General features: G+C 35.1%; 1 protein-coding gene across 1 annotated transcript in view; it reads right to left on the reverse strand.

Annotated features, from left to right (window-relative positions):
* The window catches only part of PSME4 (proteasome activator subunit 4), a 103,551-nt gene that overhangs the window by 54,140 nt on the left and 25,573 nt on the right, over positions 1-23,838 (reverse strand). Inside the window, exons 4-13 of the mRNA XM_060116824.1 lie at positions 14,304-14,348; positions 12,176-12,325; positions 10,765-10,828; positions 10,087-10,161; positions 8,766-8,888; positions 6,298-6,390; positions 5,232-5,497; positions 2,288-2,474; positions 1,522-1,611; positions 520-584 (exon numbers count right to left, since the gene is read on the reverse strand). Of these exons, the coding sequence (XP_059972807.1) occupies positions 520-584; positions 1,522-1,611; positions 2,288-2,474; positions 5,232-5,497; positions 6,298-6,390; positions 8,766-8,888; positions 10,087-10,161; positions 10,765-10,828; positions 12,176-12,325; positions 14,304-14,348 (1,158 nt within the window). The remainder of the gene's footprint in view (positions 1-519; positions 585-1,521; positions 1,612-2,287; positions 2,475-5,231; positions 5,498-6,297; positions 6,391-8,765; positions 8,889-10,086; positions 10,162-10,764; positions 10,829-12,175; positions 12,326-14,303; positions 14,349-23,838) is intronic.

Raw genomic sequence — 23,838 nt, forward strand, 5'->3', positions numbered from 1 at the left:
TGTTTGTATATTTTGGAGATTAATCCTTTGTCTGCTCCTTCGTTTGCAAAGATTTTCTCCCATTCTGAGGGCTGTCTTTTTGTCTTTGCAAACTACTTTTGACATGTTCCATCAGTCACAGCACCTTCTCCATACACTGCACAAATCTTTTTTTTTGCATTTCAGTTGCGTTTTTACCTTTCTTGAAATAATAAAGCATAATATGCCAAAAATGTCGCTTTTTTCTTCCACCTTCAATATTAAAATGGATACACAAAAAATCACCAATTTTTGATAAGTCTTTTTCTAAATGCACCCCAATATGACAGCTGTCGCATACAATCTAACAAAATTGTTTCAGATGAAGTTAAAGACAACTAAGTACTACTAGAGCCATCTTATGGAAAAAAACAAATGAACCTTTTGGCCAACCCAATAATTAAATACAGGTTGCAATGCAGAACGAGGCTAAAGTTGCTGGGACAGGATATCACTATTTTTGAATGTCAGATAAAGGAGATATCTGGGGTACTTGCTCACCTGTCCATAAACTGTAAGACGAAATCCTCAAATTCAGCTGTGGCAGAACAAAGTTCTCGCTCCACCTGTAACATGTCAACGTGGAGAAAATTTTAAAATAGTCTTTGATTTTTTTCTCTGAACAAAACTCAATTATAGTCTACAAAATGTCTCTAACACTGCATTGTTACATTGAGCGCTGAGAAACAGCACCATAATCCCGTATCAATTTAGAATAACTCATCTACTTTCCAGGACCCAAAATAAGAAGTAATTAACATATTTTGTAAGGGCCCAAAACAGAAACCAGGCAGCCATTCTTTAAAAAATTAATAACAGGGCTTCCCTGGTGGCGCAGTGGTTGAGAGTCCGCCTGCCGATGCAGGGGACGCGGGTTCGTGCCCCGGTCCGGGAAGATCCCACATGCCATGGAGCGGCTGGGCCCGTGAGCCATGGCCGCTGAGCCTGCGCTCTGCAACAGGAGAGGCCACAACAGTGAGAGGCCCGCGTACCACAAAAAAAAATCAATAACAGTTTTCAAACTGCTGGTGTATGTGTAAAGGATTATCTCTCATTACTTAAACATCTGAATGCCAAAAGTCAGGTAGTAAGATACTTGTAGTAAAGAAAATTGTTCTAAAAAAAACCCAGACAGTAATGAAGAAAATTTCTCTTCATTAGATGCCAATCCCCTTAACAGATTTATTCCTAACATAAGATGGAAAAACAAAATGCCACCACCTTTGCTTAACAAAACATTATAAAGTGACAAAACACTGAAATACACCTTTACATGTCACTTGTTTACTAAAATAGCCTATTTTTGACCACCCCCTTTGGTGGGTGCCTGCAGATTATTTTATCAATGATGATCTCCATTTATATCGTTCTGGTCTCAAAACAGTAATTTTAACTTATGAGCACCTCTGCAAAGTTGCTTTTAAACTATCAAATATTACTATGCATATAGTAAGAATCAGAACTCAGCTAACCAATCCTTTTACAACCAGAAAGTATCCTTACTTCTGTGAGGTCATTTCTTTCTTGTAGTACAGATGAACAATCTACTAAAGGCACCAGAGTGGAAAATGTTGCTATAAATTGGAATGTGATCTGTGGGAAGATACAAAAGATCTAATATTAATTACATAACTCTAGTTCCAAAATACATGTATACCATAAGCTACAATAAAGTACCAAATAAATTATTCTGAGGGAAATCCCACAACAATTTTTCTGAAAGTTTATTTGGTTTAAGCACAAAGTTCTGCAATCTTTTGTCACTGAGAAGTTACTGTGCCTCCCACCAAAAATACAACATTACCTAAGAGTAAATAGAAAATGCTAATGCAGAAGCTAGAGACCAGGGAAGAGGGAAAGTGAACAATATTGTAAGTCAGAAGGTGTGTGTATAAGGGGAATCTGGCATTTCACACCCAATAATTTTTATCATGTTCCTTGTGACAAGTGCAGACAAACGGAAGCGCAAGTGATCATATGCTATCATTTTTAATGTATCTGCTTAAGGAAGATAGGAGATACACAATGAGCTCTAAAACACCATATGATCATAAATGCACACAGGTTATGGGAAATTACTAAGGAAAACCTTACATAGATCAACTAACTGTCCACAGATCTAAACTTGGGCATCTACAGATATAACTCTGCTACCATTAACAAATTTTACACTTTACTATGTTCTAAAGAATATTTGAAGAAAAAGTAATAGGATATCCATTTACACAATTATAACTTAGATACAAAACAGAATCATAAATATGCTCACCATGCATTTACTAAAGTCATTTGGATCCACCCCAGGCAATGCTCTCATCAACAGAGGTAGCATGTGTGTTGGACCTTCAGGAAACCACTTGCCCCCTGATACCAAACTGCGGGCTACTCCAATTACACAACTTAATGTAGCTGTGAGCTGGTGAGGTTCTGTTAAAGTCTCTAGTGCAGGATATGTTCTACAGTTTGAAAACAGAATTTTAAAAATTTTCCATCACAGATAAACATACATAACACATTAAACATACTAAATTCATGAACTGCATTTTGGATTAAAGGTTTGTAGCTGGCACAGTATTTTGAGTGAATATTTGCTCTCAAAGTGAACAGAATCACACAAATAAAGGAAAGGCACATGTTTCCCCAACTCCCTGCCCCCTTACCATCTTCCTCCATGCCAATTCCACACTGAAAAGTAACATTAGCTGGTAGATTTTTGCGTTCTTTCAGCACCTTAATCCATTTCCACATTCCAATAGGACTGCATCTCATCTAACAGTCAGTGATTATTAGAATTCAGGAATAACAAGTTACAACTACTCCACTCTTCCCTTTTATGGGAAAAAATAATCTTACTAAAATGCTGAAGGGTCTATTTTATACTTTTAAAAAGACTGTATTTTAAAGTTGGAAATCAGCTATCAGAAACATAAGAGAATATGCCTGAGACTAGAGTGAATAAAACAGGGGGAATAAGACAAACGCAATCTTTGATCACTAAGTAAGTATTCACGAGCCAAGAACACTCACTCTATGCATGGCTCAGTGATTTCACTTTTGAGAATCTATCCTATAGGGGAAAAGAAAAGCCAAAATACAGTCAGTTTAAATTCCTCTTATACAGAAAAGGTAAATAATAGGAAATTTAATTATAAATAAGTAGGAAAAAAGAAGGATTTCTAACTAAGATTTTAAAAAAAAATCAAACCTATGCTTATTTTAAAAGATGAATGAAACAAACCAAAAACTCTTTAGCAGAGGCTGTCTTCAGGAGATGCAAAACTAAGTGCCTAAAATTTTTTTTCTACATTTTTACTTTTAAGAGACTTTTGCTTGGGGACTTCCCTGGTGGTCCAGCAATTAAGACTCTGCGCTCCCAATGCAGGGGGCCCGGGTTTGATCCCTGGTCAGGGAACTAGATCCTGCATGCCTCAACTAAGAGCCCGCATGCCTCAACTAAAAAGAGCCTGCATGCTGCAACGAAGATACCGTGTGCTGCAACTAAAAAGACCCCACATGGCCAAATAAATAAATAATTTTTTTTTTTAAAGACTTTTGCTTGGAAATTCCCTGGCAGTCCAGTGGTTAGGACTCGGCACTTTCACTGCCATGACCCAGGTTCAATCCCCAATCGAGGAACTAAGATCCTGCAAGCCGTGCACTGCAGCCAAAAAAAAAAAAAAGAAGAAAAAGAAAACGAAAAAAAAAAAAAACCTGTCAAAAAAAGGTAGCGATGCCATTTCTAAACAGGGCAAAATTACAACTGAGTCTCAAAAAATGTCACTGTATTGACAATTTTGTTAATTAAATATTTATCTTGGCCAAGCATACATACAGAATATGCTGGTATTAAATTTGTCCAAAATTTTAGAGCTAAAGAAAAATGTGATGGATAATTGTATTTGTATTTATAAGCTTTGTTCCTTCTACTAAAAACCTATCTCACCAGTCATAATTCATCAGCTGGAAAACATTAAAATAAGGCAAAACAAAGGGAACGTAAAGAAACACCAAAACACCTCAGAGTTCAAAATTTTAACTATGTAAACAACTGAAGTCCCCCCTTAGAGGCAAGTCTCTCCTCTCCAAAGAGCATCAAGGGACTTGCCACTGACTGATAGCTTCTGCTACCATGTGGAGGTCAAGTAGCAAAGAACACTGAAGGCTGAAGACAGAGTAGAAACTGACTAACTTCCCCATTCCATTTCCTAATTAAGTTGTACATGCTGGAAGTTTCAAGGCCCCAAGATGTATACATAAAAAAACAGGGGAGGCTAGGAAAGTGAAGTACAACTTAAATAGTTACGGCAAAGAGACAGGGCAAGATAGTACAAGCAACTCAAATTACAAATAATGGAGCCCCATTTTGGTGAAGACCTTTAACAGGATACCCTTTGCCAAGTAAATGTCACCAATTTTCTTGTCTCAACAGTTAGTCAGAAAATAAGCTGTCATCTGCATTCTGCCAGTAAGGACCTTGGACAAATCTGAGTTTTAAGAAACTCAAACTGTTAGATCCTTCTGGTCTCCAAAATCTAACATTCTTCTACTTTTGACAAAGCCATTTAGAGAGGAATCATAAAGCTGAAGTTCAGGGAGCAAAGGAATGAGTAACAGAAAGCTTAAGCAATCTGCTCCTGAACACTCAAGACAACTGAGAGTGGCTCTCTCCTACGAAGCACACCAGGCCTATATTGTGACAGGGATGAGGCAAATGGAGAACTACTTTTGTTACTATTTCAACATACAAAACAACGAATGCAGTAAAATCAACACTGTGGAAATAATACACACAAGGTTATACAATATATGAAAATAATACAGGCAACCAAATTTTCTTCTCTATCATTGAGCCTGAGAAACAGAAATGCAAAATCACATTCACTGCCATGTTCTCAATATTTAGTGACACTCACATTTTGTGAAAAAACAGCCAGAGCTTTATTTATGAGCAAAAGCTTGAGTAGCTAAAATGTGCAAATAATTCAAAATATTTTATTTTATCCATTTCATATCAATTTTCTTTTCTCTCCAATAAACCTTTATCAAGTTACCAATCATTAGGTTAAAATGTCTTGTCTCCTCTAGGAACAGGAAAAAGCACAAAGATAGCAAAACAGAAGCCACAGAAAAGAAAAGAAAGCCAAGCACAAGAGTATAGAGAATAACAGTAGCCACAGCTGAGGCTTCAACGAAACAAGTAAAGCTATACTTACCTTTCAAGTACAGGGGGTATTACTAACTCCGGTCTCATGAGTGCAAGATTCTGCAGAGCCTGGGCTGCTTCTAAACTACCAGTTTTGCTAAACATAGCCAAGAGGACAGGTTGAATAATGCATTGTACAAAGTCTGTAACATCTTGATCAGTAAGCTTATGGCTATCAGGCACAGGAGTTAACCAAGAAGGCTTCTTGTATCTTTCACGATGTAATCTTCTAACAACACTGTTTGGCAACCGCTGAAGTAGTTTCATTAACTTGTTCTGGGGACACAGAAGCAGAAGGTCCTAGGTAGGTTCTAGTTCCCTTATAGATATTCATAGTTCCTCTCTATCCTCCCAAGTAAAGATTTTTAAAATAACAGCTTGTATAATCTTTCTTTTTTCGACTACAACCTTTTAATTTTTTTATTTTTAAAATTTTATTGAAGTATAGTTGATTTACAACTATACAACTATGTAACAGTGTGTTGTGTTAATTTCTGCTGTACAGCAAAGTGACTCAGTTATACATATATATATTCTTTTTCACATTCTTTTCCATAGTGGTTTTCACAGGACATTGAATATAGTTCCCTGTGCTATACAGTAGGACCTTGCTGTTTAATAGCTTGTATAATCTTATTACAAAGACCTGTATGGCCTAACTAGATAGAATAAAATACTCTTACCAATTAATCATTGATAATAATTAATAAAGATGTGTTTCAAATTTCAGTTTTAATTTCTAGCACCACATGAATCTTCCATTACGTGAAAAGCCATTTTAACCAGGCAACTTAAAAACAAACAAACAAACAAAAAAAAAAACTAACATGGTAAGACTGAAAAGATGATTCCATGGGTTTGTGGCATTTTGTTACCAGTTGCCACACTAGTATTATCTTTATTTCTATATGTTCTGTGAACACAGTAACTTAATGTAAACTTGATCATTGACATACAGCCAAATCTTAGACAAAGGACAGAAAATGTATCATAGGTTAAACAATATGCAATAGTTACATGTGACCATATCTTAAAAAATTCCAAACCCTAAGAGTAAAAAAATGAACATTACTCACCAGCCAGCGGCCATTATTTGAAGGATGGTAAAAAGATGTGATGCTGTTAAACAAACCAGCCAAATGTTTTTGCACTAGCTTACTTGGTCCACCCTGTTCAGATAAAAGAGCAAAAATATCAGTACCCAAGATATCTGTAAAACTGAAGGGGTTAACAGGCCCAGGCCTATATACAGATCTCTTAACGTGGTTCATATTCATCCTGCTGGCAAAAATCAATTCTACCTCTAAATAAAAGTCAAAAACAATTCCCGGATGAACTTCATACAAATCAATTCAAGACAGTCTACTAAAAATAAGGGCAGGGCTTCCCTGGTGGCGCAGTGGTTGAGAGTCCGCCTGCCGATGCAGGGGACACGGGTTCGTGCCCCGGTCCGGGAAGATCCCACATGCCGTGGAGCGGCTGGGCCCGTGAGCCATGGCCACTGAGCCTGTGAGTCCGGAGCCTTGTGCTCCGCAACGGGAGAGGCCACAACAGTGAGGGGCCCGCGTACCGCAAAAAAAAAAGAGGCAAATAAATAAATAAATAAATAAAAATTAAAATAAAAAATAAGGGCAACTTACTGAAACCAAATCAGAAAATGGAAAAGGTACCTTTCAATTTAGAATAACAATATCTTTTACTCTTTGCAGTTAAATAATTTTTCTCACTAAGATTGCCATCTTAAAATAACCAAGTGTGGCAACATTAAGCATAAAAAGCATTCCTTAAAAGATTCAAGAAGTGAAGAAGTTCTCACAGCAGGAAATAAGGAGGTGAGAGTTACATAAGTGCATTCAAATATTTTATTATTACTCCTAAATGTTTCAAGTGATTAGACCTGTTATATGTGACCATATTGTGATTCAAAAAAGAAAAAAATTTTTTTCCCTTAATCTGTTACCAAAACAGCCAACCAAACAACCACAGAACCTGGGCTGCAGGACCGGGGTGGGGGTGGGGGTGGGGGGTGGCGGGGTGGGTGGCCAGGGGAGGCAGCGGCAATGAGGAAAAGGCTGGCAATCATCTTATCAAGTTGAACCACCCTGGGAATAAAGGACTACAACTTGGCCTTGAAACCTCCTATCTGTCTCAAGATGATCTTCTTTCAAGAAACAGCACAGATTTATCATGCATGCAAACGTCAAATCACTGTGTCGTATAACCGAAACTAACATAGTATTATACGTCAATTATATTTCAAGTAAAAAAAGAATCAGCACAGACCTAAGGCAGAATATCGAGTTACATAAGGAACATGTCTTTCTGCTGAAATAAAATCCACATTCACGTTTCCCAATTTAGTACAGGGCAACTACTGAGACCATAATTCCGTAGCAAAATACCAATAAAATTTTCAAAATTCTAACATAATAATTAGCACTGTTGATTTTGAAATTATATTAAATATTCATATTTAACACAAAATGAAACTGCCAATGAGAACACCTATGTGAGAAACAGCAACATTAAAATAAGGCTGATACCAATCACGATCTAATTCTGTGGCTCCTAAAAAACAAGTTCCAACTCATTGTTTATGTAAAATACTAAATATCCGTATATTTTTGCTGTTGTTGAATATCAGGAAGAAAATGGGGTTTTCCCTCTGTTAATAAAATAACAACAACAACAAAAAAGGAGCTTGAAGTTTTCTGTTCTTTTAATCTTACAATGAAATTTAAGAGCTAAACTTCTCACAACCATTCTGTTTTTTGACAGAAACAGCCAACCAACCGAGCAGTATAACCTGGGAGAAAATAGCAAACACAGAACAATATCAAATATCAAATGCAGAATAATTCAAAAAGGAGATAACTGTAGAGGCAATATGAATGACAATTCAGAAAATTACAGTATAAAGTTGTTTTAATACTCTTATTTGGAAGATGACAGTCAGTAAAATAATCCTTCATACTTCTCCCTTCACTAAGATTACTTGGTCAATAAGCTTTGTGTTCAATATGATGTTTTATGTGAACACTGACAATAAATGCATTAATATTGAGCATATGCAGAACCCTGAGTTCAAATCTACCTTTATCATTATCAATATGACTTGGGAAAGTTCTTTTACCCATGATTCTGGTTCTTGGTCTGTAAAACTATTACAGACATTCTGAATCTCTTAAAACTCTAACTGCTTCCCCACCCCCCCAAATTAAACTATAATTGACCTATAGCACTGTTAGTTCCAGTGTATTACATAGTGATTTCATATTTCTATAGATTACAAAATGATCAGAATAATCAAAACTCTGAACTTCTGACCCTTACTTTTAAGGTCCATTACTTAAGGAGATTTATAAATGGTACATTATGACTACATTCTGAGTCTGAGAAACATAAGCTTACTCCATCAGAAATATCCAAGAACCAAGTGACCAACTAAGCCACTAATCTAGAATTATGTGATTATGTAGAATTTTTGTGTGGTTAACACAAAATTTACATAAACTATATAAACCAAAGATAATGTATTACAAACCATCATGGCAGTGATCCATATTACAGCATGTCCTATATCATAAGCATTTGTTAAAAATCTTGGGACTAACACTTGACTGCTTCCCACTGGGAGGTTCAGGCTTCTCAGAATTCTTGTAAATATCTTTAAAAGGAAAAAAAAAAGAATTAAGAATAAATATTTACAGATATCAAATAACTCATTAAATAACCTAAGTGTTACATATTAGTGTTACTATATTGAATATATATTCTCATTTGATTGGTTTTTAAGCAAAATGACATACTGTTTAGTAATTTGCTTTATTCCTTAGGAATTTCATATAAATATCTGTACACTTTCTTTAATGACGCTCTGAGGTCACAGGCATGTGACTATGAAGCACCCATATCCATGTACTCCAAAATTGGCAAATGAGACTTAGTTAAACATAAAAAGGCAAAATGTAGATAACTGTAGTTCAATGTGAAATATTTTGACTACTTTCTGCCTCCCTAAATGCACATAAAATTATTTTTCCTATGCTCTCATTCCAAGCCAAGGATGCACAAAACACAAATATCTTCTGGCCGATTACTCTCCCTCTCAAAATTTTACCATTGACTTTACCCCCTAAGAATCTGCATTTTAATCTGTCATTTAATAACTGTATTTTAATACAATTAGATGTATTTTTTAAATCTGTCGTTAAATATGTCAGATATGGCGGGGCTAAAGACTGGGGAAATTTACTTTTCCTTCTTAGTTTCTATTGGCCAGCAACAGAGAAAGACAGCACAAGCAAAGGCAATCAGAGCATATGCCTTCTGCTGCTCCCCAGCTCTGCTCTACTGTCAGTGTGCAAATCAGAACCACCCGGATGCCCCGTAACAGCCTTTTTGAAGCTCCACAGATGATTCTACTGCAGGTGAAACAACACCGAATATGCAATAATGCACCTAGAGACATTTTCTAGCTTTACTTACTCTACGAAAATATACAATGTGATTTTAAAAGTGGGGAACACTCTAAAAGAACAATCAAATACAATACACAAAATTCGCTGGAAGGGATGAATGTATGACACCCTGAATAATAGTTTTAGTACTTTCTAAATTACTTACTCTGAAACTTATAGTTCATGTCCTGCATAGGTAAGACAAAATAATCAAACATTTATGATAGCTTGATATGATCCAATTACTTTTCGAAAATAAATGATATATCCTTTAAATTACTTATGTTTTTACTAACAGTCAAAAAATATTTTATGTGGTGCTAGAAATAAGAATACAGAACACACTTCTTAAAGACATAAAGATGATGTCAGTACTATTGTATATGTTCAAATGTTCTTAATTACCTTTGGTACATAAGGATCCCAATCTATGTACCCTATATTATCTGTAGCCAATCGAGCAAAGAGATTTACTAGTTGCTGAAAGTAAACAAAAAAAAAGACAGTTAATACATTTGTTGTTTCTGTGGGTCACAGTCACACCCCTTATCCATTTATTCTTTTCAGAACAATCACTATGGGCACAACTGAATTTAATATTTGATTTATGACTCAGTTTTTTCATTTCTCCAAATTTAAGTTCTGATTCTCGTCACCCATTTAAAAATCAATTGCAGTTGAAATGCTTATTTAAAAAGGGAAATGACAAAGCATCATCCACAGTGCAAAGAGAAAAATAAGTTTTAATCAAACACACATGTAGAAAACATCCACCAGGTGTCCAGCGCCATGCGAGTAAGGGTACAAAAGGAAATAAACAACAGGGTTTTTACTCTTCATGCATTTCACAGTACATGTATATACTTTCAGATATTGATAAAACCAAAATAAAGAACATTTTGAAAATAAAGAATATAACCAAAATGAATATTCTAGTTCTCTTAGAATACAGCAAATAAAATTCTAAAAAACTGACTACAACACTGCTAATAGCCAATTCTAAGGAACTGAAGTTACTTATCAAATGATCCGATATAGTTACTTCCAAACTAAAAAGTATATAAGAAAAAATGGGATACTCACCCCCTCCCACTGTGGGAGATTTTGCACTGAAACCCAAAGGCCAATTAATTCATCAAACCAAAGTCTGAAGAAGAAAAATGTTGTTAGGAATAGCAAGTGATTTATAGCAAGTGGTTCAAAGCCAGGTATCCTTTGTATTTTTTAAATCTATTATTCTTACTGATAACTACACAACCTAGAAAAAATAATACTGAAAGTTACAAACTTAATGGAAAAAGAACTACTTTTGTCTGAATATTCCCCTTTCAATTTATTTATGCTAAAAAGAATAATCTAATCAAATTTCTACTTCATTGTTAAATAATTGTCTACCCCTATCTAACACTGTTTACAAGTTTCTCCTTCCTCCCCCTACGTTTTTGCTTTAATGCTTTCCCTTTACTACCTGTTCCTGCAACTCTCCCTTACTCTCTTTTAACAGGCCAACTAGTAATTACACCATTAACTAGCACTATGGTAAATGCTCCATAAAAGAAATGAGCCACAAAGTGTTAGGAGCAATTAAATTATAGTGGTGGAAAGTCTCAAATTAAAGAAACATTGGATTGGCCAAAAAGTAACATCTTATAGAAAAACCCGAATGAACTTTTTGGCCAACCCAACAGAAGAGACTATAGGGGCAAGAAAACATCTGAATATTATTAACCAATCTTTACAAATGTCAAAGAAATTACAAGTTTTTAATTAAAATTTCATAAACATACAGCTAGATACAAAATTTCTGATTTGACTGAAATAAAAGATTTGACATCTCACTACAGAAAACATGTTGGGGGAGTGGGAGGGTTAAGCATGAACCCATAATATTCTGATAATTACTATGATCCTTCCAGTCTTTTCCTCATACCTTTTACTTTTTTCATAAAAGTACAATCTAAATATTTTCATTCTTGGGTTTATGATATACCTGTAGTCATCCAAGAAAAAAAACAGTTCTTAAAAACAGTGAAAAGACTAGAACAAGTTAAAAAAAAAAAGACCAAAGAAAAACTATGCTACACATGAGGGTTAAACAACCAAGGTTTAGAAAAACACTTTTCCCTTCCCTAAATCCATGCAATTTAACATTTCCACCACTGCCTATTTATTGAAATTTTCAACCCCTTTTTGTACTTATTATTCTTTCTCTCCCAATATCTTAAATTAAAGCCCACATCTTACTTGGCTTGACATACAAGTGTTATTCTCTCTTTATTTGCAATCCTATATTTAACTGTTTTAGCCTTCACACACACACTTGAAGTATAAGAAACATAATGGTTGAGTTGGTAAATTTTTTTACTTATTATTGCTTTAATAGTTTGCACATGTATATACATACATACATATATATATATGTGTATATATATATGTATGTATTCCCTACTATATTCTAGAATTTGTCAAGATATATATATATATATATACTTACTTAAAACCTTTATGATGAAGTTCTGGAGAAAGGGAGGTAGGAAGAAATATTTCAAAATAAGTGATGGCCTTTTGCATCGTTACATCAAAAGGGCACATTAATGGCCGCCATTCTTCTAGCATCTCAGCTGTGGCATCTGCTGGAAAATACCTAATAAAGAAGGTTTTCATGTATCTGATCATTGGCTAAATGCTCTACATCATTATATGACTGACAAAAAAGGGGGAGAAGGTGAAGATACTCATGAGATAATATCACACACTACCAATGTGTGTGATATTACCTACAAGAAACACACATTTTTACAACTCTAAAATAAATAGCCTATCACACTTAGATAAGATAAATTTTCTTGTCTGTGGACTTGGGAAAATGTTATTGAGTTGGCCAAAGAGTTCGTTCAGGTTTTTCTGTAAGATGGCTGAACAAACTTTCTGGCCAACCCAACATAAAGTTGATAAACCTCAGATAAAATACAGTCATTCAAATCACCTACAAACTTAAACGTGATTGTTGTATTTTTTCATCCTATGTGCTGTGCAATAGCAATAGAAAAAAAAATCTTGTCATAGGGAATCCAGTCTATATAAGAAATGTATAATCAGCAAAGTGAGAAAGAGAACATCAGCCCAGGAACCTCTAGGCACCTTAGGAATAAACCATTTACCCTCACTGGACCAGAGGTTCCTAGGTTAATGTTCTCTTTCTCACTTTGCTGATTATACATTTCCTCCTATATACAAGAGAGGATTGGGCTAGATGATCGAGTCCTATAGGCTCTAACATTGTAAAATTCTATGAAATGGGCAGGAGCATCCCTGGGGTATAGAAGATTTAGAAAAATAAAATCTGAAGTGTGAAGACACACACAAAATGAAGGTAAATGGATAAGGAGGACCCATTATCCATTTGGATATGGAATGGACACCCAAATGGGTAGGCAACTGAGGTTTAAAATAATGAAAAGCATATGAAAATTTATGATTTGGGTATGGCCCAAAAAGTTAGTAAACCCTTTCAAATACACTTGGAGGTTTGGCCTATACATCATATTATTAATCTTATTATATTTTTATACATCTGTGTTATTAGAATCACACTTCATTTCTTTATGTGAAAAATAAAATTACATTTCTAGTTATTCTTCTGTTGAGTTCATCGAGCATTTATGTACCAGATCATTGTGCAACAGGTTAGAATTAAAAAAATTTAAAAAGGCAGAATATACTCATATATTCTACCTTCAAAGATCTCATACACTGATTCCCCTTCCTAATTTTTCAGAATCAACTGTTAGCCTAGTAATCCAAAACAAAAGCTTGGGCATTCTATGAATTATCTAAGAACCTAAAAACCAGTAAGTTCCTTAGTGATGATCAAGTTTCACAAAATGACACTGCTCCTTGGTGGCTTATTGAATGACCCAGGTTAGATCTTAAGCCTCTTAAAAGGAGACATTTTATATCCTGAAAATACATTTGCCCGAGACTGAGTAGTATAGGAGGTCAGGAACAAGTATCTGATCTATAAAATAGCTTTAACTCATATTACAAGCATGTGATAAATATACGAATTTCCATTCAAAAGAATTCATAGCAGAAGTATGTCTTAGAACAGCCTGATAAACAAGAATGAAAAAATAGTTCAAGTCCACACAACTGGACTTTAATTAAGCTAAATTCTATCCATATTCATCTTTAAACATAAGAATATGGGATATTCAAAGTCAAATATTCTACTGAAACAGAACACAGTAGAAAAAAACTTATGTGCCATCTTATTATTATTCATTTTAATATAAGACCTACAAGGCTCATTTTGGAAAATATTTTTGATCTGAGTAACAATACTCTAGGAAAATCTTTCAGATGAAGCCAGTTATAAGTACATTATTGCATTCTTACTTTATAATGGGTGACTGACACCCACACCACTTAAAAATTTCTAAATTTATAAATGAAATCTGAAAAGTTCAGTTGAAGAGCTGGAGATGATATGTTGTGCCCAGTGACTAACATCACAATATCAGAGACTAGTTATACCTCTAAATTCCTCTTCAAAGCATACTAAAGATGGGGAAAAGCCCACAGAAACAATAAGAGGCTTTATAAATTGAGAAGCTACTTACGGTCGGCAGCTTTTCACGAGTGTTTTGAGAACATTTTCTACAGAACTGGGGGGAAAAAGCCATTTGATAAATTAGGTTGGTGTATTTTAAGAACACATCTTTAATAAGTATCTCTAAGATACACTCATACATTTAGATATTATCTGTGTATATGGAATAACTAATCCTTCTCTTTCACACAGACAAAACTCTAAAAATTAACTACCTAAACTCTGTAATCTACTCTTCCCTTTGCCTTCATTTTGCTCATTCTATGCAGTGAAAAAAAGGGAAGAAAACTAGAAAAAGGGCAAATCATCTTCGATCTTTACAAAGTGGGCAGCAATGACCATATACCTATCAATACATCAAGAAGTATGTTCAGTGGCTTCAAATACTAATTTTAAATTTTTATTAAAGTGCTTTTACATCAAAAAACAAACAGCAAAGTCTAGTGTGCTTCTGTCAGCAACTACCAGAAACCAGTTTTCTGTAACCTACTGATGAGAGTTTTATAAGCCTCCAAGGCACTTTACTGCCAGCAACGACCATCAAAATAATAAGCGACTGCCACCTTTCTGACCAGCTACTTAAAAAGTTAGCTGAGGAATATTAAAAGCTGTAACTTATTTTCCAACTTGTAGGTGGTTCAAGTGAATTTAGGAAAACAACATAAATATTTGTATATGAACTTATAATAAACACTTCTATTTTAATGAAAAAGGCTAGTGTGTACTGGTTTAAACACACATCACCAGAATGGATATTTAAAATTCTAAGTAGACCACAGTCAAAAGAGGTCAAATGCAAATTAACAAAACAAAGGGTAATTCTGAACTGGAATTTTAAAATAAATGTGTGGCTACTTACAATATGATGTATAAAAGTAAAAATAAAACAAGTCCCCAAATCTCAAGAGAAAAAATTATGGGGGAAAGGGGTAACTTTGAGGCAGTGCTTCCACCTGACACTTTCTCATTAAGCTGTTTGAAATTCTTAAGTCCAGAAGTCTATCCAGCTTCTCTGAAAGCTTAAGAACTAATTTGCAAAGAAATTCCAAGGAATAACACAAACCAAACTCAACACAAGTAATCAATGTACTATATAACCAAGAGAGAAAACTATAATTTCATTACTTGAAGCAGTAAGAATCCTCTTTAATTTCTAAAGTACTCAGAAAAAAATTAACTGAAGAGGAAACTGGGCTACAACTCATGAGATAATTCTAAAATCAAAAAGATGACCATATAGCCAGAGAGCCATCGTGCAGCATTTTTTCTGATTATCAAAGAGAGATGTTATCTTCTCTCACAAAAAAAACTCATCAATTCAGAAACAGAGTTTAACCGAGGGAACATCTAAGTTTGCCTAGTTAAAAAAAAAAGGAGGGGGAGGGGAGCAAACTTCTCTCCAACTACATTTACAACTCCCTGAAGACCACGACTATGATTTTTACTTCTGGGCATTTCCAAAGTGCTTATAACAAGGCTGTGTTCATTTACATATATGCATATATTATAAATATACTTATTTATTTACAACGCTCTATAAACATTTTCTATCAGGACAACAAAGAACATCGATCTTTTTGGATCTTCTTTTAGTTTGGACCAAAGAACCAACTTAGAAACAAATTTTAGAATTCATAAGTAAGATCTGAAGATTCATCTAGTTCCAAACGAAATAAGAGATCAACTTAAATGCAGATTTTAAAAAAGATAAGTCTAAAATGGTAAACTTATGGCCCAAGGAAATAAGCAGAAGATCTATAATTCTACCAGTTCCTAATATTTGTGTTCATGTTAACTTTACATTTACTTTTAACTGTTTCTGTGGCAGCTTGTTTGAGAGTACAACACAGAAAACCTGCTATTTTCACTGGTAATTTTTCTATTCCACCAACAAAGTTCCTATAATGTCAAAAATGATTCTAGAAAGCAAGTCATAAAAGGCTGCATAGCTACATGTTTTCTCCAGTTCCCTTCACTCTTCAGAAGAATAGAAGGTTAATTATAAGACTTGATAGCTGTCACTTCACTCATTAGAGGAATAGGGTGTGTGGGAATGTGATTTAGTTCATCTAAATAAAGTCTGTTTCAACCCCTCCTTAATAAGGCCTGTGCCATTGGATTTATACTCTTTATCCAGAAAAGGGGACAATCTCTCTAACCTGTGATATCTGTATAGTGACCTTTTCTGATTCTTGTAATCTCTCAAGATGAAGAGAACAATGTTTCTGTTTAAAAATAAAATAAAAGGTTATTGCTAGATGCTACTAGATTATATTTCACTAATTTTTAGAGGGAGTGAATAATCATTAAAAACTTTTCCAATTGTTGGAAATTTCTAATACTAAAGTGACAACAATTGAAAACACTTTTTTTTTTTAATCAAAAGGGATCTACATAGGGACTAAGTTTTGGGTGGGTTTTCTCATACCCTATTTCCTCTTAGTAAACACATGTTAGCTTGAAAAGAAAGCCACAGTAATATCATGTAATGAATGGTTCACAGCCTGGGCTTAGAGTCAGACAGATCTGAATTTGAATACCTGTCCTGCTACTTACTAGTAGCGCAGTATTATAGCCTCATATCTATATAAGAGCTGTTACAAAAATGAAATAAGATAATGTAAAGAATGTAGTTATCTGGCCCAGAATTAAGCACAATAAATGTTAACTACAATTATTATTTCATATCTGGCCAAAATAAATTATATTTTCAATCTCCTTAAGAATGAAAATTTGTACTCATTTTGCTTTTACATTTATTCTACTGCCTCTGAGAAGCTATTAATTTACATTTAGGAAATTGCATCAAAATAGGAAAGTCCTTCCCCAACTGCCACCCTATTTATCAGGGCAGAAAGTAAGTTCTTGTCCCAGTTCTTGAGCTCTTGTCCCAGTTTCAACAAATGACTCTGTGTGAATTTTCCTCTCTGGGATGCAATTTCCTTATGATGATGTTCTTTATGATTCCTTATGTTAATAAAGTATGCCAAATAAATACTTAAGTACTTAAGTATGCCTTAAGCTAATAAATGCCAAATATGTAGCAGAGAAGCCTGAGGAAAGCCAAAAGCCTTAGCCTCCAGTTACTGAGACAGTGGACTTATATAAACCTGGAGGTTTATGACTCCTACCTCCTTAGCCTTACCTAACTGTCAGGACAATATTCACTTTTTTTTTTTTTGCGGTACACGGGCCTCTCACTGTTGTGGCCTCTCCCATTGCCGAGCACAGGCTCCGGACGCGCAGGCTCAGTGGCCATGGCTCACGGGCCTATCCACTCCGCGGCATGTGGGATCTTCCCGGACCGGGGCACGAACCCGTGTCCCCTGCATCGGCAGGCGGACTCTCAACCACTGCGCCACCAGGGAAGCCCAATATTCACTTCTAAACCAGAGAAATGTACAGCAAATGACAAATTCAAGATGAGAGTTGTGTGGACTGCCCACGGCCAGAAGTACGTTCAGCTTCACTTCACAACTCTTGAACTAAAATTTAGCTTCAGGGTAATCATATTTGCTTTTCTATAAATGAGCTGGGAAACTATAACCCTGGTATATTCTACATACCTCTGCCTCAACCTCCTTGTAACTTAATATATCATTTTTTTCCTGCTTTTCCTAAATCCAAACAAATCCACCATCAGTTAGTCAAACACTATCCATCTCATATCTAATCTTACAAAATCTAATACTGCTTAGTTAAATCAGCAGTCATTTTTCACAGCCACTTCACACAAAATTAGGTTCAAGATAATTTTACTTGAGGACAGTCTAAATAAATTATAACATCTTCATCACTGATGTAGCATTAACATGGGTTTTTCAATACAATTACTTCAAGAAAAAAGTATGCCTCTATGACAAGTAAATGTTAAGAAATTGTAATGATTCTGACCACTCGTGTAAAAAGAGTGTGTATAATTGCTATAAGTGATGACAAGCCTGATCAATGTGAACTGAGTATTTTTTAAATTGCTTTAAAAAGAGCAGTTTCTAGAGAAAGATCATTGTAGCACAACTTTTGAAAGAAGCACTATCAAAGTCATTAATAAAAATTAATAAAATCAACCAATTATTCTCTAATTTCCAAATAAAAATAGAATTTTTTAAAAAGCAAATAGAATGTTTCTCAAATACCATGTTAAAAAAATCACTGCAAATGCCATATTAATAATCATTGTTTATTAACAAAATAACTGTAAACTATTTTAAATTTCTACAGGTTCTCAAACAAATTAGTTTCATATTTCATTATCATGTTAAATTCTGTAGCTAAAGATCATTCTTGAGTTGCTGGTAGTAACTTAAGCTTAGAAATGTGGCTACACATATCAAGAAACCCCAACAGAGGTTAAGAACATGTCATTTTCATGTGTTGATGGGGGAACAAAGAATTTAACTGTATCTTAAGGATAAGAGCACCAATTCAAATGGTCCTTTGATAGATTTAACAGAGAAAGAAGAAATCAAGAACAAGTACCACAAAAGGGAAATATCAAATTTCTCCAGAGGCAGATTAATATGAAAAATGAAATAGTTTAATACTGTATGATCCACCTTAGAATATATATAAAAGAAAAACAGATATTTAAATATTTTTTAAAATGTAAATGAGTTATCTAGGCCCAAGCTACTCATGATGCAAACATGTAAACCTTTAAAACACCAAACAACCCACAAAAACTAAACTGACAGTGATAAGACTAAATAAATGTATATATATATATACACATAGCAATTCAAACATGAATTGTCTATGTTCATTTGTAAAAACTGATCTATGCATAATTCCCCCACATTTTGTTAGTAGCAATACCTTTCTTTACCGTGCTGCCTACATTTGTAACCTGAAATATGTTATTCCAATTAAGTGTGTAGGACACTGTTTTACGACATAAAATCATGCCCAAAAGATTCAGATGCTTCTTTTACAAAGTAAACAATAAGCAGCTCTTAAGTTGCTAGTATCGAGTTCACAGCTACCTAGGTTTTTTCCAATTTTAATTTTTCTTTTGAATAAAAAAACCCTACAAATTGTTTCTCCAGTAAAAAGTAAAAACAGATGAAAGTAAAAAGGGTCTTTTGCCACTGAGGCAAAAAGACAGAAAGGAGGAGGGAAGGAGGGGAGGAAGCAAAAAAGAAGAAGGAGGAGGGGACAGAGAAGAAAATAGGGGAAAGGAGAAGAAAGTTTAATAATCCTTGCTTCAAACAATGGAACCAGCTTTTAAAATCATGTTGAAATGCATGGCATTCTAAGCAGTGGTTTCAATAAAGACAAACACAAAAGGCACATGAGTTTAAGACTTGAAAGACAAACAGTTAACAAATGAAGCAAGCTTTCACTTTTGATTATAAAAATCGTATTCTAAAAATAGTTATGAATACATGCAGTCAGCTGACAAAACTGATGAAAATGTGTCAGAATACATTTAAGATGAAAATACTCAAAACAAAATACTAACTCCAAAAGCATGCCATATTAAAGGGCTCCTTAAGGAATTTTCTGAAAAAAAATGTTTGTAAAAAGTCACACTTCTATCCCTGGGCTATAAACACTTGCTATACTAGTGTACTAAATAGTATCTTAAGTAGAAAAGCAAATTTTAAAATGTTTTAAATGATCCCATCTTAGAAATTCACTGGACAGAGACTAGCTGTGAGGAACAAAAAGTGAAAGTACTGTTGTATGGCTCTCCAACTAGTGTCTCTAACACATCAGATGATTCCTCCAATATTAAAATCAAGGCAAGTGTGATGAATAAAGTCCAAGAACCAGAGAATCTGAAAATCTTTCAAAGTTAATTGTTGTAACGATATACAATGTGACCTGAAAGGAAATATGGTAACAGGTACTCCTTTCAAAAGGAGAGGTAGGGCTTCCCTGGTGGCGCAGTGGTTGAGAGTCCTCCTGCCGATGCAGGGGACACGGGTTCGTGCCCCGGTCCGGGAAGATCCCACATGCCATGGAGCGGCTGGGCCCGTGAGCCATGGCCACTGAGCCTGTGCGTCCGGAGCCTGTGCTCCGCAACGGGAGAGGCCACAACAGTGAGAGGCCTGCGTACCGCAAAAAAGAAACAAAAAGTAGTTCCAGATGCCCAGTATTCTTTCTGACCCTTCAAACTGGAACAACACATCATCATTTTTAAAAACGGGATGCATCAACAGAGCTGCACTTCACAATGTGTGCTCCTTTTAGTGGACGCACACAGCCCTATGTGTAAGTGCTCAAAGCCACTAGGCCAATAGAGTTCATCTTCTTGGAGCATCAACTTTAGTCAAGAGATACATATGGAAGAAATTTTTACTTATGAAAGCATTACTTAATATGTCTAATAAAGATATGAATGTTTAAGATAAAATGTAAAAATTCCAAGAAATTTCTCACACCACACCTCTTAAGAAACATCTTTGGGGAAAGGGAAGGAAGTATTAAATGGACAATCTGAGAAGCACTGGAACAGGAAAAAGAATACTGGTTTGGAAACTAAAAGACCTGGATCTTATAGAATTAAAAACAGAAAAAAAGAAAGCAAAAAGTGCTGGACCAGTGGTAAGAAAACAGGAGGGACTGATTAATGCGGCAGGAAACTTTAACTTGCATGGATGCAGGCTAAGAGGACAGAAAATCCATCAGCCTCTAACCACAGGCAGGGTGCATTCTGGAAATGTAAGGGACATTTTTAACTATCACAATTGGGGGAAGGACTCACTGGACCTTTAGTGATTAAAAGCCAGGTATATTAGATATCCTGCAATTCATGGAATAGCCAGACTCAACAAAAAATTATTACTGCAAGACTTTCAAATGTCCCAATGCACGGTTATACAGCTTAAAAATTCTTGAACCTAAAAGTTAACTGCTTTAAACATTAACTATTTTTCACACAGTTTTAAGAGACATTGAATCTCTAGGAATACAACTAACATGTAAATTGAAGGAAGGCTGCACTTTGGCTGAAAATTTTACCTACGGTTATTCATGATTCCTGAAAGAAAAAAAAAAAATTACAGCATAGTGGCAATTCCAGTTGCCCCACTTGATTTGCCAAAACCAAATCCCTGTGCATGTGTAGTTTTCATACAAATATGTAACTAAGATTGAAGATTGCTTTAACAGTCTTAGAACCAAGTGTCACTACACTTGCAATTAGCAGATACACAAAGAATGAGGATGTCAGAGAATTTCATTAATAATTTTGTTGTTAAAATGCTTCATGTTTTTCTGGAATGTCATCCTTATTTTGGTAGGGCACAAAAGACAATTTATGTTGTGAAAATTACATATTGACATTGTTTATTTTGGCAAAAGTCTGCTGCACAAATTCTCTATGACTTCATATATTAATGTTTCTTTTCCTAATTCATCCTTTGCTTATTTCTTTCACATGTGATAATGTTTAAAAATAATGTTTTGTAATACTAAGTAAATACACCATCCCACATAATTACATAAAGAATTATTGTGACACTATGTTATAAATAAGACCAGCTCACCTGCAACAGTATCTTACTTCTTTTTTTTCCCAGTCAGTAGTCTGAAATTAAAGTTATTTCTCTCTCTCTCTCATTATATTTAAGTAAGTGTGGCCTGTTATTCTGTATCTTAGCACTAGTTTTTATTTCAATGTCCACTAACAATGCTGCTCTTACATTTTCTTGTACTTCTGATACAGAATGTGTTTTGACCTTTTTGCTTTTAAATCCAAACTTACTCATTATAAGTAGATGCAAAATCTGAATACCATACTGTTTTGTTTTTTTTAAAATATTTATTTATTTATTTATTTTTGGCTGCGTCAGGTCTTAGCTGTGGCACGCGGGATCTTTCATTGTGGCGCACGGGCTTCTCTCTAGTTGTGGCACGTGGGTTCAGTAGTTATGGCGTGTGGACTTAGTTGCCCCGTGGCATGTGGGATCTTAGCTCCCCAACCAGGAATCAAACCCACGGCCCCTGCACTGAAAGGTGGATTCTTAACCACTGGACCACCAGAGAAGTCCCCCATACTGCCTTTTTTAGTATAATAGTGCATGCATGTTTGAAATATATATTGCTTTATAATAAACTACTTTCCCATTATTTCTTTTATGATTAAAATATTATTTATATTTATTTTTGAGTGTAGAAAGGTCATGTTATTTATGAATTTCATTTTGGAATAGTTATCTATAGAATACAAAAGTCTATTAGAGTTGAGTCACGCTGTAAACCAAGTAAAAATTTCATCAAAGACTTGATGTCTCTTCAAAAGACCAAGAACAGCCATGGTGAAACTTTTAAGGAAGGTTTCCATAACAGCAAGGATGATGTGAAGCTTCAGGAAATGACATGGTAATTAGTATCAAGATGCAGGGAAGGAACTATAAACAATGATTGACACTAACAGTAGTAAGCGTTAACAAAATTTCCTGGAAAACAATGGCATTGCTGAAGAGGAAAGCCATAGATATTTATTAATAACGACACGGTACTTAAAAAAAAAAGTGGCTGCCTTTGCAAAGTTACACCTGTCAGGGCAGGAAGTGTGACACTTGGTTATAAAGAAGTAAAAGAAATGCTGAAGAAGGAGAAATTACTGAAGGAACAGCTTTCCCTCCCCCATGATTTACCAAAGACTTTCAAAGGCAGTCAAAAAATGAGCCAGGAAAATTTTAGAAAGATAACTGATTTTGAACTCTGTTTAAAGGTCCCTGAAATCTATGAAATGGTGATTCCAGTCAAAAGTTCAATGGGCTTGGGACTTCCCTGGTGGCCCAGCGGTTGAGAATCCGTCTGCCCATGCAGGGGACACGGGTTCAATCCCTGGTCCAGGAAGATCCCACATGCCGCGGAGCAACTAAGCCTGCGCACCACAGCTACTGAGCTTGTGCTCTAGAGCCCGCGAGCCACAACTACTGAGCCTGCATGCTGCAACTACTGAAGCCTGCGCACCTAGAGCCTGTGCTCCACAACTAGAGAAGCCACCGCAATAAGAAGCCCGCACACCTCAACGAAGAGTAGCCCCCGCTCACCGCAACTAGAGAAAGCCCGTGCACAGCAACAAAGACCCAACACAGCCAAAAAAATAATAATAAAATAAAATAAAACAGCTTTAAAAAAAAAAGTTCAATAGGCTCAGATTTTGAGGTCTAGTTAATCCAGTCTGTTCCATGCTCCCGCCAGCAGAAATAAAACTCAAAAGTAATCTTTCATGTTAAATTTGGGGTTTTCATAATAAATATTAGTAAAAACACACTTGAACATTGTACCATTTAGTTTCATGATGAATTCTGCCATTTTTATGGTTGAAATGGGTTTCCTTGCTTTAACACATGAAATCTTCAGGAAATAAATACCTTCTGACCATGTGACTGACTGAAATACCTTCTGAGAGTATTTGTGACTACTGTCCAAAAAACAATTAGGGCCTAAGTTCACAATTACCTATAGTTTTTGTTTTTTTTTTTTACTCTTTCCATTTACATCATTTCACTCTTTACCTATGACCTAAAAGTCTTTAAAGTATGCCATCTGCAGGCATTTTCAAAAAAATTCACTTACGACTGCTG

Source organism: Mesoplodon densirostris, chromosome 14, assembly GCF_025265405.1.
Source record: "Mesoplodon densirostris isolate mMesDen1 chromosome 14, mMesDen1 primary haplotype, whole genome shotgun sequence".
Classification (NCBI taxonomy): domain Eukaryota; kingdom Metazoa; phylum Chordata; class Mammalia; order Artiodactyla; family Ziphiidae; genus Mesoplodon; species Mesoplodon densirostris.